Source organism: Lithobates pipiens, unplaced genomic scaffold (genome assembly GCF_037356315.1).
Source record: "Lithobates pipiens isolate NorthernLeopardFrog02 unplaced genomic scaffold, aLitPip1_a1.2 Scaffold_27, whole genome shotgun sequence".
NCBI lineage: Eukaryota > Metazoa > Chordata > Amphibia > Anura > Ranidae > Lithobates > Lithobates pipiens.
In genome coordinates this window covers 231,077,441-231,098,786 of record NW_027507788.1, presented here as the reverse complement: position 1 = coordinate 231,098,786, position 21,346 = coordinate 231,077,441, and the positions used below count along the sequence as shown (strand labels likewise).

General features: G+C 48.6%; 1 protein-coding gene across 1 annotated transcript in view; it reads left to right on the top strand.

Annotated features, from left to right (window-relative positions):
• Positions 1-8,353: 8,353 nt before the first annotated feature.
• Positions 8,354-21,346, top strand: part of CFAP107 (cilia and flagella associated protein 107) — a 33,846-nt gene continuing 20,853 nt past the window's right edge. The window contains exon 1 of the mRNA XM_077458379.1: positions 8,354-8,549. Within this exon, the coding sequence (XP_077314505.1) occupies positions 8,439-8,549 (111 nt within the window). The 5' untranslated portion in view covers positions 8,354-8,438. The remainder of the gene's footprint in view (positions 8,550-21,346) is intronic.

Sequence of the window (21,346 nt, the reverse complement as noted above, 5' to 3'; positions counted from 1 at the left end):
GAGATACTGAGAATTACACCCGACATACAGGACAAGAGAAGTGGTACTGTGCAGAGTCCATACATACAGAATAAGAACAGATACCGAGAATTACACCCGACATACAGGACAAGAGAAGTGGTACTGTGCAGAGTCCATACATACAGAATAAGAACAGATACTGAGAATTACACCCGACATACAGGACAAGGGAAGTAGTACTGTGCAGAGTCCATACATACAGAATAAGAACAGATACTGAGAATTACACCCGACATACAGGACAAGAGAAGTAGTACTGTGCAGAGTCCATACATACAGAATAAGAACAGATACCGAGAATTACACCCGACATACAGGACAAGAGAAGTAGTACTGTGCAGAGTCCATACATACAGAATAAGAACAGATACCGAGAATTACACCCGACATACAGGACAAGAGAAGTAGTACTGTGCAGAGTCCATACATACAGAATAAGAAGAGATACCGAGAATTACACCCGACATACAGGACAAGAGAAGTGGTACTGTGCAGAGTCCATACATACAGAATAAGAACAGATACCGAGAATTACACCCGACATACAGGACAAGAGAAGTAGTACTGTGCAGAGTCCATACATACAGAATAAGAAGAGATACCGAGAATTACACCCGACATACAGGACAAGAGAAGTGGTACTGTGCAGAGTCCATACATACAGAATAAGAAGAGATACTGAGAATTACACCCGACATACAGGACAAGAGAAGTAGTACTGTGCAGAGTCCATACATACAGAATAAGAAGAGATACCGAGAATTACACCCGACATACAGGACAAGAGAAGTGGTACTGTGCAGAGTCCATACATACAGAATAAGAACAGATACCGAGAATTACACCCGACATACAGGACAAGAGAAGTGGTACTGTGCAGAGTCCATACATACAGAATAAGAAGAGATACCGAGAATTACACCCGACATACAGGACAAGAGAAGTAGTACTGTGCAGAGCCCATACATACAGAATAAGAACAGATACCGAGAATTACACCCGACATACAGGACAAGAGAAGTGGTACTGTGCAGAGTCCATACATACAGAATAAGAACAGATACCGAGAATTACACCCGACATACAGGACAAGAGAAGTGGTACTGTGCAGAGTCCATACATACAGAATAAGAACAGATACCGAGAATTACACCCGACATACAGGACAAGAGAAGTAGTACTGTGCAGAGTCCATACATACAGAATAAGAACAGATATCGAGAATTACACCCGACATACAGGACAAGAGAAGTAGTACTGTGCAGAGTCCATACATACAGAATAAGAACAGATACCGAGAATTACACCCGACATACAGGACAAGAGAAGTAGTACTGTGCAGAGTCCATACATACAGAATAAGAACAGATACCGAGAATTACACCCGACATACAGGACAAGAGAAGTGGTACTGTGCAGAGTCCATACATACAGAATAAGAAGAGATACTGAGAATTACACCCGACATACAGGACATGAGAAGTGGTACTGTGCAGAGTCCATACATACAGAATAAGAACAGATACCGAGAATTACACCCGACATACAGGACAAGAGAAGTGGTACTGTGCAGAGTCCATACATACAGAATAAGAAGAGATACTGAGAATTACACCCGACATACAGGACAAGAGAAGTGGTACTGTGCAGAGTCCATACATACAGAATAAGAAGAGATACCGAGAATTACACCCGACATACAGGACAAGAGAAGTGGTACTGTGCAGAGTCCATACATACAGAATAAGAACAGATACTGAGAATTACACCCGACATACAGGACAAGAGAAGTGGTACTGTGCAGAGTCCATACATACAGAATAAGAACAGATACCGAGAATTACACCCGACATACAGGACAAGAGAAGTGGTACTGTGCAGAGTCCATACATACAGAATAAGAAGAGATACCGAGAATTACACCCGACATACAGGACAAGAGAAGTGGTACTGTGCAGACTCCATACATACAGAATAAGAACAGATACCGAGAATTACACCCGACATACAGGACAAGAGAAGTAGTACTGTGCAGAGTCCATACATACAGAATAAGAACAGATACCGAGAATTACACCCGACATACAGGACAAGAGAAGTGGTACTGTGCAGAGTCCATACATACAGAATAAGGACAGATACCGAGAATTACACCCGACATACAGGACAAGAGAAGTAGTACTGTGCAGAGTCCATACATACAGAATAAGAAGAGATACCGAGAATTACACCAGACATACAGGACAAGAGAAGTAGTACTGTGCAGAGTCCATACATACAGAATAAGAGCAGATACCGAGAATTACACCCGACATACAGGACAAGAGAAGTAGTACTGTGCAGAGTCCATACATACAGAATAAGAACAGATACCGAGAATTACACCCGACATACAGGACAAGAGAAGTAGTACTGTGCAGAGTCCATACATACAGAATAAGAAGAGATACCGAGAATTACACCCGACATACAGGACAAGAGAAGTGGTACTGTGCAGAGTCCATACATACAGAATAAGGAGAGATACCGAGAATTACACCCGACATACAGGACAGGAGAAGTAGTACTGTGCAGAGTCCATACATACAGAATAAGAACAGATACCGAGAATTACACCCGACATACAGGACAAGAGAAGTAGTACTGTGCAGAGTCCATACATACAGAATAAGGACAGATACCGAGAATTACACCCGACATACAGGACAAGAGAAGTGGTACTGTGCAGAGTCCATACATACAGAATAAGAAGAGATACCGAGAATTACACCCGACATACAGGACAAGAGAAGTAGTACTGTGCAGAGTCCATACATACAGAATAAGAAGAGATACCGAGAATTACACCCGACATACAGGACAAGAGAAGTAGTACTGTGCAGAGTCCATACATACAGAATAAGAACAGATACCGAGAATTACACCCGACATACAGGACAAGAGAAGTGGTACTGTGCAGAGTCCATACATACAGAATAAGAAGAGATACCGAGAATTACACCCGACATACAGGACAGGAGAAGTAGTACTGTGCAGAGTCCATACATACAGAATAAGAAGAGATACCGAGAATTACACCCGACATACAGGACAAGAGAAGTGGTACTGTGCAGAGTCCATACATACAGAATAAGAACAGATACCGAGAATTACACCCGACATACAGGACAAGAGAAGTGGTACTGTGCAGAGTCCATACATACAGAATAAGAAGAGATACCGAGAATTACACCCGACATACAGGACAAGAGAAGTGGTACTGTGCAGAGTCCATACATACAGAATAAGAACAGATACCGAGAATTACACCCGACATACAGGACAAGAGAAGTGGTACTGTGCAGAGTCCATACATACAGAATAAGAACAGATACCGAGAATTACACCCGACATACAGGACAAGAGAAGTGGTACTGTGCAGAGTCCATACATACAGAATAAGAAGAGATACTGAGAATTACACCCGACATACAGGACAAGAGAAGTAGTACTGTGCAGAGTCCATACATACAGAATAAGAAGAGATACCGAGAATTACACCCGACATACAGGACAAGAGAAGTGGTACTGTGCAGAGTCCATACATACAGAATAAGAACAGATACCGAGAATTACACCCGACATACAGGACAAGAGAAGTAGTACTGTGCAGAGTCCATACATACAGAATAAGAACAGATACCGAGAATTACACCCGACATACAGGACAAGAGAAGTAGTACTGTGCAGAGTCCATACATACAGAATAAGAAGAGATACCGAGAATTACACCCGACATACAGGACAAGAGAAGTGGTACTGTGCAGAGTCCATACATACAGAATAAGAACAGATACCGAGAATTACACCCGACATACAGGACAAGAGAAGTGGTACTGTGCAGAGTCCATACATACAGAATAAGAAGAGATACCGAGAATTACACCCGACATACAGGACAAGAGAAGTAGTACTGTGCAGAGTCCATACATACAGAATAAGAAGAGATACCGAGAATTACACCCGACATACAGGACAAGAGAAGTAGTACTGTGCAGAGCCCATACATACAGAATAAGAACAGATACCGAGAATTACACCCGACATACAGGACAAGAGAAGTGGTACTGTGCAGAGTCCATACATACAGAATAAGGACAGATACCGAGAATTACACCCGACATACAGGACAAGAGAAGTAGTACTGTGCAGAGTCCATACATACAGAATAAGAAGAGATACCGAGAATTACACCCGACATACAGGACAAGAGAAGTGGTACTGTGCAGAGTCCATACATACAGAATAAGGAGAGATACCGAGAATTACACCCGACATACAGGACAGGAGAAGTAGTACTGTGCAGAGTCCATACATACAGAATAAGAACAGATACCGAGAATTACACCCGACATACAGGACAAGAGAAGTAGTACTGTGCAGAGTCCATACATACAGAATAAGGACAGATACCGAGAATTACACCCGACATACAGGACAAGAGAAGTGGTACTGTGCAGAGTCCATACATACAGAATAAGAAGAGATACCGAGAATTACACCCGACATACAGGACAAGAGAAGTAGTACTGTGCAGAGTCCATACATACAGAATAAGAAGAGATACCGAGAATTACACCCGACATACAGGACAAGAGAAGTAGTACTGTGCAGAGTCCATACATACAGAATAAGAACAGATACCGAGAATTACACCCGACATACAGGACAAGAGAAGTAGTACTGTGCAGAGTCCATACATACAGAATAAGAAGAGATACCGAGAATTACACCCGACATACAGGACAAGAGAAGTGGTACTGTGCAGAGTCCATACATACAGAATAAGAAGAGATACCGAGAATTACACCCGACATACAGGACAGGAGAAGTAGTACTGTGCAGAGTCCATACATACAGAATAAGAAGAGATACCGAGAATTACACCCGACATACAGGACAAGAGAAGTGGTACTGTGCAGAGTCCATACATACAGAATAAGAACAGATACCGAGAATTACACCCGACATACAGGACAAGAGAAGTAGTACTGTGCAGAGTCCATACATACAGAATAAGAAGAGATACCGAGAATTACACCCGACATACAGGACAAGAGAAGTAGTACTGTGCAGAGTCCATACATACAGAATAAGAACAGATACCGAGAATTACACCCGACATACAGGACAAGAGAAGTAGTACTGTGCAGAGTCCATACATACAGAATAAGAAGAGATACCGAGAATTACACCCGACATACAGGACAAGAGAAGTGGTACTGTGCAGAGTCCATACATACAGAATAAGAACAGATACCGAGAATTACACCCGACATACAGGACAAGAGAAGTGGTACTGTGCAGAGTCCATACATACAGAATAAGAAGAGATACCGAGAATTACACCCGACATACAGGACAAGAGAAGTGGTACTGTGCAGAGTCCATACATACAGAATAAGAAGAGATACTGAGAATTACACCCGACATACAGGACAAGAGAAGTGGTACTGTGCAGAGTCCATACATACAGAATAAGAACAGATACTGAGAATTACACCCGACATACAGGACAAGGGAAGTGGTACTGTGCAGAGTCCATACATACAGAATAAGAACAGATACCGAGAATTACACCCGACATACAGGACAAGAGAAGTAGTACTGTGCAGAGTCCATACATACAGAATAAGAACAGATACCGAGAATTACACCCGACATACAGGACAAGAGAAGTAGTACTGTGCAGAGTCCATACATACAGAATAAGAAGAGATACCGAGAATTACACCCGACATACAGGACAAGAGAAGTGGTACTGTGCAGAGTCCATACATACAGAATAAGAACAGATACTGAGAATTACACCCGACATACAGGACAAGAGAAGTAGTACTGTGCAGAGTCCATACATACAGAATAAGAACAGATACCGAGAATTACACCCGACATACAGGACAAGAGAAGTAGTACTGTGCAGAGTCCATACATACAGAATAAGAAGAGATACCGAGAATTACACCCGACATACAGGACAAGAGAAGTGGTACTGTGCAGAGTCCATACATACAGAATAAGAACAGATACCGAGAATTACACCCGACATACAGGACAAGAGAAGTAGTACTGTGCAGAGTCCATACATACAGAATAAGAAGAGATACCGAGAATTACACCCGACATACAGGACAAGAGAAGTAGTACTGTGCAGAGTCCATACATACAGAATAAGAAGAGATACCGAGAATTACACCCGACATACAGGACAAGAGAAGTGGTACTGTGCAGAGTCCATACATACAGAATAAGAACAGATACCGAGAATTACACCCGACATACAGGACAAGAGAAGTGGTACTGTGCAGAGTCCATACATACAGAATAAGAAGAGATACCGAGAATTACACCCGACATACAGGACAAGAGAAGTAGTACTGTGCAGAGTCCATACATACAGAATAAGAAGAGATACCGAGAATTACACCCGACATACAGGACAAGAGAAGTAGTACTGTGCAGAGCCCATACATACAGAATAAGAACAGATACCGAGAATTACACCCGACATACAGGACAAGAGAAGTGGTACTGTGCAGAGTCCATACATACAGAATAAGAAGAGATACCGAGAATTACACCCGACATACAGGACAAGAGAAGTGGTACTGTGCAGAGCCCATACATACAGAATAAGAACAGATACCGAGAATTACACCCGACATACAGGACAAGAGAAGTAGTACTGTGCAGAGTCCATACATACAGAATAAGAACAGATACCGAGAATTACACCCGACATACAGGACAAGAGAAGTGGTACTGTGCAGAGTCCATACATACAGAATAAGAACAGATACCGAGAATTACACCCGACATACAGGACAAGAGAAGTGGTACTGTGCAGAGTCCATACATACAGAATAAGAAGAGATACTGAGAATTACACCCGACATACAGGACAAGAGAAGTAGTACTGTGCAGAGTCCATACATACAGAATAAGAACAGATACCGAGATTTACACCCGACATACAGGACAAGAGAAGTGGTACTGTGCAGAGTCCATACATACAGAATAAGAACAGATACTGAGAATTACACCCGACATACAGGACAAGAGAAGTGGTACTGTGCAGAGTCCATACATACAGAATAAGAACAGATACCGAGAATTACACCCGACATACAGGACAAGAGAAGTGGTACTGTGCAGAGTCCATACATACAGAATAAGAAGAGATACCGAGAATTACACCCGACATACAGGACAAGAGAAGTGGTACTGTGCAGACTCCATACATACAGAATAAGAAGAGATACCGAGAATTACACCCGACATACAGGACAGGAGAAGTAGTACTGTGCAGAGCCCATACATACAGAATAAGAAGAGATACCGAGAATTACACCCGACATACAGGACAAGAGAAGTAGTACTGTGCAGAGTCCATACATACAGAATAAGAAGAGATACTGAGAATTACACCCGACATACAGGACAGGAGAAGTAGTACTGTGCAGAGCCCATACATACAGAATAAGAACAGATACCGAGAATTACACCCGACATACAGGACAAGAGAAGTGGTACTGTGCAGAGTCCATACATACAGAATAAGAACAGATACCGAGAATTACACCCGACATACAGGACAAGAGAAGTGGTACTGTGCAGAGCCCATACATACAGAATAAGAACAGATACCGAGAATTACACCCGACATACAGGACAAGAGAAGTGGTACTGTGCAGAGTCCATACATACAGAATAAGAAGAGATACCGAGAATTACACCCGACATACAGGACAAGAGAAGTGGTACTGTGCAGAGCCCATACATACAGAATAAGAACAGATACCGAGAATTACACCCGACATACAGGACAAGAGAAGTGGTACTGTGCAGAGTCCATACATACAGAATAAGAAGAGATACCGAGAATTACACCCGACATACAGGACAAGAGAAGTGGTACTGTGCAGAGTCCATACATACAGAATAAGAACAGATACCGAGAATTACACCCGACATACAGGACAAGAGAAGTGGTACTGTGCAGAGTCCATACATACAGAATAAGAAGAGATACCGAGAATTACACCCGACATACAGGACAAGAGAAGTGGTACTGTGCAGAGCCCATACATACAGAATAAGAACAGATACCGAGAATTACACCCGACATACAGGACAAGAGAAGTAGTACTGTGCAGAGTCCATACATACAGAATAAGAAGAGATACCGAGAATTACACCCGACATACAGGACAAGAGAAGTGCTACTGTGCAGAGTCATGGTCTTCAGGCGAGGGGGGGCGGGGCGGGACGGTTGCCATGGTAGCAGTAAACATTGTTGTGGCTGCAGGGTGATCAGTTGGTGACAACAGATCTGTGTGCAGCAAACACAGGAGAAGCGGAGCCGGGGTCACCCAGCGATGGCGGCGTCTCCAGACGGGATGAAGAAATGGAGTCAGCCGGGGTGGAGGACGCAGCAGAGATACAACACCAAGGTGCTGATTGGGAACTGGGCCGAGGAGAGGAAACAGGTACTGTCTGTGATCCACATCCATGTCCCTTATAATCTCTTCCCTCCCATACACAGGGATCATATTATTATTATTATTATTATTAATAGACAGGAAGGAGAGCTGAATTCAGAGTCGGGGTCACCTGTAGCCTGATTGGTTCTCCTCAGTGGAGTTTGTTCTCTGCAGTGCGGATCACCTGTATACAGCGATAATCACACACAGCTGGCAGCTATAAGGTGGACTATAAGGGAACAAAAACCGGGGGGGGGGAGGGGACAAAAAGATATACCCTGAATCAATTAATAAGAATTAGTCCATAGCATTGAGGAATATCAAGGAGAAGTCCGCAGGACGGACGGATGGACAGGTGGATGGATCCGTAGGATGGACGGATGGACAGGTGGATGGATCCGCAGGACGGACGGATGGACAGGTGGATGGATCCGCAGGACGGACGGATGGACAGGTGGATGGATCCGCAGGACAGACAGGTGGACAGGTGGATGGATCCGCAGGACGGACGGATGGACAGGTGGATGGATCCGCAGGACGGACGGATGGACAGGTGGATGGATCCGCAGGACGGACGGATGGACAGGTGGATGGATCCGCAGGACGGACGGATGGACAGGTGGATGGATCCGCAGGACGGACGGATCGACAGGTGGATGGATCCGCAGGACGGACGGATGGACAGGTGGATGGATCCGCAGGACGGACGGATGGACAGGTGGAGGGATCCGCAGGACGGACGGATGGACAGGTGGATGGATCCGCAGGACGGACGGATGGACAGGTGGATGGATCCGCAGGACGGACGGATGGACAGGTGGAGGGATCCGCAGGACGGACGGATGGACAGGTGGAGGGATCCGCAGGACGGACGGATGGACAGGTGGATGGATCCGCAGGACGGACGGATGGACAGGTGGAGGGATCCGTAGGATGGACGGATGGACAGGTGGATGGATCCGCAGGACGGACGGATGGACAGCTGGATGGATCCGTAGGATGGACGGATGGACAGGTGGAGGGATCCGCAGGACGGACGGATGGACAGGTGGAGGGATCCGTAGGATGGACGGATGGACAGGTGGAGGGATCCGCAGGACGGACGGATGGACAGGTGGAGGGATCCGCAGGACGGACGGATGGACAGCTGGATGGATCCGTAGGATGGACGGATGGACAGGTGGATGGATCCGCAGGACGGACGGATCGACAGGTGGATGGATCCGCAGGACAGACAGGTGGACAGGTGGATGGATCCGCAGGACGGACGGATGGACAGGTGGATGGATCCGCAGGACGGACGGATGGACAGGTGGATGGATCCGCAGGACGGACGGATGGACAGGTGGATGGATCCGCAGGACGGACGGATCGACAGGTGGATGGATCCGCAGGACGGACGGATGGACAGGTGGATGGATCCGCAGGACGGACGGATGGACAGGTGGAGGGATCCGCAGGACGGACGGATGGACAGGTGGATGGATCCGCAGGACGGACGGATGGACAGGTGGATGGATCCGCAGGACGGACGGATGGACAGGTGGATGGATCCGCAGGACGGACGGATGGACAGGTGGAGGGATCCGCAGGACGGACGGATGGACAGGTGGATGGATCCGCAGGACGGACGGATGGACAGGTGGAGGGATCCGTAGGATGGACGGATGGACAGGTGGATGGATCCGCAGGACGGACGGATGGACAGCTGGATGGATCCGTAGGATGGACGGATGGACAGGTGGAGGGATCCGCAGGACGGACGGATGGACAGGTGGAGGGATCCGTAGGATGGACGGATGGACAGGTGGAGGGATCCGCAGGACGGACGGATGGACAGGTGGAGGGATCCGCAGGACGGACGGATGGACAGCTGGATGGATCCGTAGGATGGACGGATGGACAGGTGGAGGGATCCGCAGGACGGACGGATGGACAGGTGGATGGATCCGCAGGACGGACGGATGGACAGCTGGATGGATCCGTAGGATGGACGGATGGACAGCTGGATGGATCCGTAGGATGGACGGATGGACAGGTGGATGGATCCGTAGGATGGACGGATGGACAGGTGGATGGATCCGCAGGACGGACGGATCGACAGGTGGATGGATCCGCAGGACGGACGGATCGACAGGTGGATGGATCCGCAGGATGGACGGATCGACAGCTGGATGGATCCGCAGGATGGACGGATCGACAGGTGGATGGATCTGCAGGACGGACAGATGGACAGGTGGATGGATCCGCAGGACGGACGGATCGACAGGTGGATGGATCCGCAGGATGTACGGATCGACAGGTGGATGGATCTGCAGGACGGACAGATGGACAGGTGGATGGATCCGCAGGACGGACGGATCGACAGGTGGATGGATCCGCAGGACGGACGGATCGACAGGTGGATGGATCCGCAGGACGGACGGATGGACAGGTGGATGGATCCGCAGGATGGACGGATGGACAGGTGGATGGATCCGCAGGACGGACGGAGCGACAGGATGGATCCGCAGGACGGACGGATGGACAGGTGGATGGATCCGCAGGACGGACGGATGGACAGGTGGATGGATCCGCAGGACGGACGGAGCGACAGGATGGATCCGCAGGACGGACGGATCGACAGGTGGATGGATCCGCAGGACGGACGGAGCGACAGGATGGATCCGCAGGACGGACGGATGGACAGGTGGATGGATCCGCAGGATGGACGGATCGACAGGTGGATGGATCCGCAGGACGGACGGATCGACAGGTGGATGGCGATCGCACACAGTCCCCGGAAGCTCCTCAGGAAATGGGAGTTCCCTCAGACACAAAGAAACATCAGACAGGGGTGCCGGGGTCAGATAGTAAAAACAAGTAAGCCTTTATCCAGATACATTGATGTAGCACTCCGGTGTTTGGCATGGTTGCTGATAAATGAAGTTTGCAGGCGGTAGTTGTCCTGGGTAAAGTGGTTGTAAACCCTTACAGACCACTTTGACCTACAGAGGCTTACCTGTAGGTGCAACAAATATCTCCTAAGCCTACACAGTTTAGGAGATATTTACAAAAAGACAGGCGCCGTAGACAACGGCGCTCAGGCGCACTGAGCATGCCACTGCTAACGGCGATATGCCATTAGTGGCAGCTCCTGTGCGGGAGTGATGTCATTGCTGCTCCGGCGCTGTGAGTGGCCGGAGCAGGGATACCCGGAAGAAGATGGACGCCTCGTGCTACAGGGGACAGCGGTGACATTGCTGGCTCCTGTGTCAGGTAAGTGATACATAATGGGCTATTATGCGATGTGATGCGATGCGCTGTGATGTGATGCGATGCACAGTAGCCCCATCATGCTTTACCTTTGCAGGGAGACAGAGGAAGTAAACCCACCAGGGTTTACTTCGTCTTTAATTGTTAGTAGATCCACTGGTTCCTCTCTAATTCTGGACTTGTTGCGCCTTCTCTCTTCTGTCACTAGGTGTCGCTGGTGCCATTAAATAGACATTACATAGACATGGGCTTAGCAATGTCAGATTATGAATGGATGGGCTGTCCCAACCAATGGGCAAGGGTTTCTTTAGTCCCTTGGCCTGCTGGGAGAACCTCTTTATTTGGGTAAGGTCAGGTGATCGGGGTTCTGTGTCACCTGGACGGCTGTCTGGGTTGACGTGTGTTATGCTGCCCTGGGCTACTAGCCTGTCTGAGAGCCTATACCGAAGCAGCAGAAGCAGCGTAGGGTCGGGACTGCAGGATTGGAATCCAACCGAGAGTAGCGGTTCTGCTGGACGGGGAACCTGTTGTGGTCGGAGTTAGAGGGGAAGCTGTCGCCACCAAGGGACCATCCTCCTTCCTACCGGAGACCACAATGAGTGAGCTAAAGTCATTACCAGAGCAGTCTCCAGCCAGGGACTGTGAAGAAGTGGGAAAACTTCACCAAGCTATCGGGACAGCAGAGATGATGCTTGTGGAGCATCAGTGAGTGCCAAGCCAGGGTCCTAGCAGGGAAGCAGAGGTGACACTTGTGGAGCATCAGTGAGTGCCAAGCCAGGGTCCTAGCAGGGAAGCAGAGGTGACACTTGTGGAGCATCAGTGAGTGCTAAGCCAGGGATCCTGGGGGATTAGTTAATTAGGTCAGGTTAATTCTGTTTCTGGTTACAGTTGTATTGTTATGAGCAGGAGGAGGGGCCTCCTCTTCTACTGTATATAAGACTTGTATTCTTGTTCTAATAAAAAAAGAGTCTGATTCCTGTTTGACCCTCCGTATAGAGCCTCGTCTCGTACTTGGGGGAAGAATTATTCGTATGGGTTTCTTGTTCGGCTGATTGGAGTGTTTCGGCAGCTGTCGTTATGTTCAGAAATGGAACATCCTAAATGGCTTTAACCCCTTTCATACTCGGGGTGTTGTTACAGTGGGGGGTGGATGTTTGTTAATTATTTATGAGTTAATATAAGGATGCCTAACAAAGGGGCCAGAGGTGTAAAGATAAGATCCTCACATAAAACTGTAAAGAGCAACAAGAACATCATAATACACTCCGGGCAAAAGGTGGAGAAGACAAACAAATTCCTCACCCCACTGATCAAATATTCCCTGTATTAATCTGTTCCCCCATACAGAGAACCCCTCATATCACCCCACTGATCGGACCCCTCATATCCCCCCCACTGATCGAATATTCCCCGTATTATTTTGTCCCCCCATACAGAGAACCCCCCATATCACCCCCACTCATCCAATTAACAATCCAATATACCCAATTCTATACCCACAGTTGATCCAGAGGAAGGCAAAAAACCCCAGCAGAGCCATGATCCAATTTGCTAAAGCAGGGGTAAAAATTTCTTCCTGATCCCCCGAGAGGCAATCAGATTTTCCCCGGATCAGCTTTACCTATAAATGTCAGTACCCCGTTATATTCTGTACATTTAGGAAATAATCCAGACCTTTCTTATAGCAATCCACTGAGCTGGCCAGATCCACTTCTGCAGGCAGTCTATTCCACATTTTCACAGCTCTTACTGTGAAGAAACCTTTCCGTATTTGGAGATGAAATCTCTTGTCCTCTAGATGTAAAGAGCGCCCCCTTGTCCTCTGTGATGACTGTAAAGTGAATAACTCAACACCAAGTTCCCTATATGGACCCCTTTATATTTATATATATATATATATATATATATATATTGTAATATTTGGGGGTTATTTTAGCTTAAAGGTAGAGCTTACCAGTGAGCTGAGTCCACGCCAGATATGCCGTTTTAAGGGCTTGTAGGCCCACTTTTATTAAAGAAAGAAAAGTCCAATAACAAAATAGTTGCCCACACAGGGGTTTCATTTTACCACAGCAATAGTGTACGTAGAACCAAAAAATACCAAGCCACCTGGCTCTCTTTAGCAGCACTGCTGCTCAGACTTCTGCTGCAGCCCTCTTGGCTCTTTAACAGAGTTCCTGTACATCCAGTACCTCAGCACTCTTTACTAGCTTCTTTTTTTTTCAGCCCATAAGCTTGGACCCTCTGTCTGCTCTGACAGACCGACCTGTGCAGACATGCACACTTCTTCTCCCTTACACGCCTGGACTCCTCGGGAGGGTGGAGCCCAGAACCATGGTGTTGGCTCTGTTTTAAGCCCACCTGTGCAATCATCCTGCTATACTTCTGGCTGTTCCCAAAACCCGGTCCCAGGATTGGAGATTCCGTCTGCTGGTGGGGTACCATACTACCACAATATATATATATATATATATATATATATATATATATATATATATATTTCTACATGTTGATCATATCCCCCTTAATCTCCTCTTATCAAGAGAATAAATTCAGTTCCTCTAATCTTTCCTCATAGCTGAGCTCCTCCATGCCTCTTATCAGTTTGGTTGCTCTTCTCTGCACTTTCTCCAGTTCCCCGATATCCTTTCTGAGAACTGGAGTCCAAAATTGAACTGCATATTCCAGATGAGGTCTTACTAATGATTTGTACAGATGATATCTCTCTCTCTGAAGTCCATACCCCTCCTAATACAAGAAAGAGACCGCAGCTTGGCATTGCATGCTATTATTGAGCTTATGATCTACCAAAACCCCCAGATCCTCCTCCACTATGGATCCCCCCAGATCCTTCTCCACCATGGAGCCCCCAGATCCTTCTCCACTATGGATCCCCCCCAGATCCTTCTCCACTATGGATCCTCCCAGATCCTTCTCTACTATGGATCCCCCCAGATCCTTCTCCACTATGGATCCTCCCAGATCCTTCTCCACTATGGATCCCCCAAGATCCTTCTCCACCATGGAGCCCCCAGATCCTTCTCCACTATGGGTCCCCCCAGATCCTTCTCCACTATGGATCCTCCCAGATCCTTCTCCACTATGGATCCCCCCAGATGCTTCTCAACCATGGATCCCCCCAGATCCTTCTCCACTATGGATCCCCCAGATCCTTCTCCACTATGGATCCCCCAAATTCCTTCTCAACTATGGACCCCCCAGATCCTCTCCACTATGAACCCCCCAGATCCTTCTCCACTATGGATCCCCCCAGATCCTTCTCCACTATGGATCCCCCAGATCCTTCTCCACTATGGATCCCCCAAAATCCTTCTCCACTATGGACCCCCCAGATCCTTCTCCACTATGGACCCCCCAGATCCTTCTCCACTATGGATCCCCCCAGATCCTTCTCCACTATGGATCCCCCCAGATCCTTCTCCACTATGGATCCCCAGATCCTTCTCCACTATGGATCCCCCAGATCCTTTTTCACTATGGATCCCCCCCAGATCCTTCTCCACCATGGAGCCCCCAGATCCTTCTCCACTATGGATCCCCCCCAGATCCTTCTCCACTATGGATCCTCCCAGATCCTTCTCTACTATGGATCCCCCCAGATCCTTCTCCACTATGGATCCTCCCAGATCCTTCTCCACTATGGATCCCCCAAGATCCTTCTCCACCATGGAGCCCCCAGATCCTTCTCCACTATGGGTCCCCCCAGATCCTTCTCCACTATGGATCCTCCCAGATCCTTCTCCACTATGGATCCCCCCAGATGCTTCTCCACCATGGATCCCCCCAGATCCTTCTCCACTATGGATCCCCCAGATCCTTCTCCACTATGGATCCCCCAAATTCCTTCTCAACTATGGACCCCCCAGATCCTCTCCACTATGGACCCCCCAGATCCTTCTCCACTATGGATCCCCCCAGATCCTTCTCCACTATGGATCCCCCAGATCCTTCTCCACTATGGATCCCCCAAAATCCTTCTCCACTATGGACCCCCCAGATCCTTCTCCACTATGGACCCCCCAGATCCTTCTCCACTATGGATCCCCCCAGATCCTTCTCCACTATGGATCCCCCCAGATCCTTCTCCACTATGGATCCCCCCAGATCCTTCTCCACTATGGATCCCCAGATCCTTCTCCACTATGGATCCCCCAGATCCTTTTTCACTATGGATCCCCCCCAGATCCTTCTCCACCATGGAGCCCCCCAGATCCTTCTTCACTATGGATCCCCCCAGATCCTTATCCACTATGGATTTCCCCCAGATCCTTCTCCACTATGGAGCCCCCCAGATCCTTATCCACTATGGATTTCCCCCAGATCCTTCTCCACTATGGAGCCCCCCAGATCCTTATCCACTATGGATTTCCCCCAGATCCTTCTCCACTATGGAGCCCCCCAGATCCTTATCCACTATGGACCCCCAGATCCTTCTCCACTATGGATCCCCCAGATCGTTCTCCACTATGGATCCTCCCAGACCCTTCTCCACTATGGATCCCCCAGATCCTTCTCCACTATGGATCCCCCCAGATCCTTCTCCACTATGGATCCCCCCAGATCCTTCTCCACCATGGACTCCCCCAGATCCTTCTCCACTATGGATCCCCCCAGATTCTTCTCCACTATGGATTCCCCCAGTTGTACTCCCCCTAGCATGTATGATGCATGTATATTCTTAGCCCCCAAGTGCATAATTTTCCATTTCTCAACATTAAACCTCATCTACCGCATAGTTGCCCAATGAGACAGAGCATTGAGGTCGGCTTGTAAATTGGAGACACCCTGTAAGGACGTTATTCCACTGCATAGCTCGGTGTCATCTGCAAAGACGGAAATGTTACTTCTGATCCCAGACCCAATATCATTTATAAAGATATTAAAAAGTAAGGGTCCCAGCACTGAACCTCGGGGTACACCACTGATAACCTCACACCATTCAGAGTAAGAGTCATTAACCACGACTCTCTGAATTCTGTCTTTTAGCCAATTTTCTATCCATTTACAAACTGATATTTCCAAACCTGTAGACTTTACCTTACACATGAGTGTCTGTGTGTGGATCCATGTCCAAGTATACCACGTCCACCACCCCCCCTCTGCCCAAGTATACCACGTCCACCGCCACCCCTCTGTCCAAGTATACCACGTCCACCGCCACCCCTCTGTCCAAGTATACCACGTCCACCGCCACCCCTCTGTCCAAGTATACCACGTCCACCGCCACCCCTCTGTCCAAGTATACCACGTCCACCGCCACCCCTCTGTCCAAGTATACCACGTCCACCGCCACCCCTCTGTCCAAGTATACCACGTCCACCGCCACCCCTCTGTCCGAGTATACCACGTCCACAGCCCCCCTCTATCCAAGTATACCACATCCATAGCCACCCCTCTGTCCAAGTATACCACATCCACAGCCCCCCTCTGTCCAAGTATACCACATCCACAGCCACCCCTCTGTCCAAGTTTACCATGTCCACTGCCACCCCTCTGTCCAAGTATACCACGTCCACAGCCCCCCTCTGTCCAAGTATACCACATCCACAGCCCCCCTCTGCCCAAGTATACCATGTCCACTGCCACCCCTCTGTCCAAGTATACCACGTCCACAGCCCCCCTCTGTCCAAGTATACCACATCCATAGCCCCCCTCTGTCCAAGTATACCACGTCCACCGCCCCCCCTCTGCACAAGTATACCACATCCACCGCCACCCCTCTGTCCAAGTATACCACGTCCACTGCCACTGCTCTGTCCAAGTATACCACATCCACCGCCACCCCTCTGTCCAAGTATACCACGTCCACCGCCACCCCTCTGTCCAAGTATACCACGTCCACTGCCAACCCTCTGTCCAAGTATACCACGTCCACAGCCCCCCTCTGTCCAAGTATACCACATCCATAGCCACCCCTCTGTCCAAGTTTACCATGTCCACTGCCACCCCTCTGTCCAAGTATACCATGTCCACCGCCACCCCTCTGTCCAAGTATACCACGTCCACCACCACCCCTCTGTCCAAGGTTTTATTACCTCCTCATAAAAAGAAATCAGGTTTGTCTGACAACTTCTGTCTTTCATGAATCTGTTGCTTAAAATATTTTTTTCCCAAGGGGCGTGTCCGGATGTGAGCGGCGGCGGACGTGAGAGAGAGGAGCTCCGGGAATCCTAATTTTATCCTTAGCCATCCGAGCGCATAAAATCATCAATCCAGTCAATTCACCTCCCTGCCTGTCCCTCCACATGCCCCGCTGCAGCCTGTGCTGCCATTAGGCAACATTCATCCGGGATCGGATGACCCTGCACATCCGAGGCCCCTGCCATCTTCCCGGCCTACATCCTGCTGGAGGGAGCTGTTGCCAGCCGGACAGAGTGTTGAGAGCCTTTCCTCAGTATTTGGCCTGACCCACTGTGTGCCTAGTGGTGTCTGGTGGTCCGCGGGGCCGCCAGGATCAATCATCGCGGCCGTGGCCTGGTCCGGCCTAGTGAGGCCTACTGTTCACCGCACTTTCCTGCTCCGCCGGCCCACGAGGGAGCACTGTGGTTGGCCTGGCCAGGTAAGGGACCCAATTAACTATACAGCCTGCCCTCCTGTGTGCCCAGCGGGTTCCGGTGGTCCGTGGGGCCGCCAAGTAGGGTTGCCACCTGTCCGGCATTCACCCGGACAGTTCGGGTTTTGAATCCTGTGTCCGGGTTTCAGACCACCTGAAACCCAGACATTATTCAGACCAGACTCCCAGCAGGGTTGCTGTCTGTAGCTGTCTAAGCCAAGAGTGTAATGTGTTCTCAGTGTCCCCCCCTTAAATCAGGGTTCCCAGGGTCCCCCTTATGCCCCACACACACGGTCGGACATTCTGACCACAAAATCTGTCAGATTTTTTTCAGACGGATTTTAGCTGAAACTTGTCTTGCATACACATGGTCGCACAAAGTTGTCCGAAAATCCGATCGTTCTAAACGAGGTGATGTCAAACATACGTCGGGACTATAAACTGGTCAGTAGCCAATAGCTTTCGTCTCTTACTTTATTCTGAGCATGTGTGGCACTTTGTCTGTCGGAATTGTCTACACACGATCAGAATTTATGCGATCGGATTTTGCTGCCGGAAAATTTTAGATCCTGCGCTCAAAATTTGCGTGTCGGAAAATCCGACGGAAAAAGTCTGATGGAGCCCACACACGGTCGGATTTTCCGACAAGATCTGATCAGACTTTTTCCATTGGAATTTCTGACGGGGCATTACAGTGTAAGGAAACTCTACAAGTTGAGATGTAGAAGGGGAACTCTGCGGATTCAGGTTTAAAAGGGCAACTCTGTGGACTCTGATGTAAGAGGGGACTCTTGTGATTAACTTCATATGATTAGAAATATTATTTAATCACAAAATATATGTAATGCAAAGTATATGCGGTAAAAAAAAAAAAGATTGCTGTGCGCCGCTACAGTGTTCGGGTTTGACTTGAAGAAAAGGTAGCAACCCTACTGCCAAGATTGCCCATAGCGGCCGTGGTCTGGTGCGGCCTGGTGAGGCCTGATATACGGCGCACTTTCCTACGCCCCCGGCCCGCAAAGGAGCACCGCGGCCGGCCCGGCCTGAAACCTGGAGTGCGGACGCTGCTCCCCGCGGCCGCCCCACCAGCCTGCAGGGAGCAATTGAGTGCCCAGGGAAGCCCTACTCTGTAGGCTGGCTGCAGTGTCCAGGGGCCCACTATCCTCCACATCCTCCTGTCTACATCCTGGCTCCCTGTTCTTATCCCCTGCACTGAGTGGCATCCGAGCCGAGGGACGTCTGCATTGGGATCGGGGGGTCCCCCTAAATATATAGATGCTATCTAGGAGGTGATCAGTAAAGAAACAACCGCCTCCCAAGCCACAGAACTCCCTGGCAGTGATGCGTGCGGCGGCCATCTTGCCCTCGGTAGCGGAGCTGGCCGCGGCCATACAGACATCCCTGCAGCTTTTAAGGGACATGGAGCTGAATGAAGGAGATCCACAGCAGCCCTCAAGTTTGGAGCAATCAGCAGCTACCACCTCTACTGCAGCCATCCTGGCGGCCATTGAGAGTAAAACTATGGTCATGAGGAGGATAGATACACTGGCCATGGAGTGTGGCCTTATCCGACAAGACATGGACAAGTGCAGAAGCTGTGTCACTGCTGCTGAAAATCGTATCTCAGATATTGAGGACACTAGCGCTACCACCTCCCAGAATGTTGCTGACCTGATCTGAAGACGTGGAAAATAGATAGCGCCGCAATAATGTGCACGTGGTGGGCCTTCCTGAGGGCTCACATCCAGCCAGCTTTGCTGAAAATGTATTTAAAGAAATCCTAAATGTACAGCAAGTCTCCTCAGCATACATTGTGGAACGCGCTTATTGTGGACCGCAAGGTGCCCAGACCATTCCTGGTGCGGTTCCTGAACAACCGAGATAGAGATCTCATCCTTGCTGAAGCCCGGAAGAAGCCGCAGCTCCAGTCTGAGAATACCACCCTGCACTTCTTCCCGGGTTTTTCCCCTGAGCTGCAGAGGCGTCGTCACACATTTGTGGAGGTTTGAAAGAGGCTCCGGGAAAAGGGGCTCAAGTATCGTATGCTGTACCCCAGTAAGCTCCAGGGGTTCTGTGAAATTCTTTGAAGTCCCCTCGGATGTCTCAGATTGGCTGGATACCTTGCATTGAAGTGAATCATCATTTAATTTTTTTTTTGGTACACGCTGACTGGGCTGTTTTGTTACCCTTCTTCTTTTACCCTCCTTCTTTTTTTTTGTGTTTGACTGGTGTACCACAACCCAGTGCAGTGAGGGCCGATTGCACATTGGTGGGCACATATGCTCTAACTATACTTCAATGACAGGTTATCCTTCTCAGTAGGTTTAGATAGCAGTATGCCTTGCGAGGGGATGCATTCATATACAGATCTTGCCTCTACTGCACAAAACATTTCCTTCAAGGTGCTGCAGCGTATATATATATATATATAGCTGATTGGTGCTTTATGGCCATAATATACATGTAGCCGGATGCTCTCTCTGAAAAATGTACCCACAGAAGGCGAGTAGCATCAGCGCTCACCCCCCTGTAGGCTTTTATGTTCCTTCCTAAGGGACATGTGGAATAACTTTATAAGACAACATTCCATTTTTTTTCTGGTTTTGGGGATCAAGTCTGCCAGCTGGTGCGGGGGGGGAGGGGGGAGTTCTGTTTTTTCCCCCCTCTTTTTAAGCTGGTAAGACAGGAAATGGTTTACATTGGGAATGGTTATGAGCAAATGTTCTTTTCTTGTTTTATCTTATGTTCTGTTTTTGTACATCTGCTCCACCTTGTGTGTAATTACTTGTTTGTGGTGTCACCGTCGGTACTGCATGGTTGGTGGGGCGAACTTACCATTCGGCCACTGCCTGAGGGCCCCCGGGCCACTAGGGGGCCCCATCAGGGTTGCCAGCCTCAGTAAAACCAGGGAAAGTATGTAAAAATCAGTTTTTTTTTTTAACATCTGTCTCTGAAATGTCCCTTACTGACATCT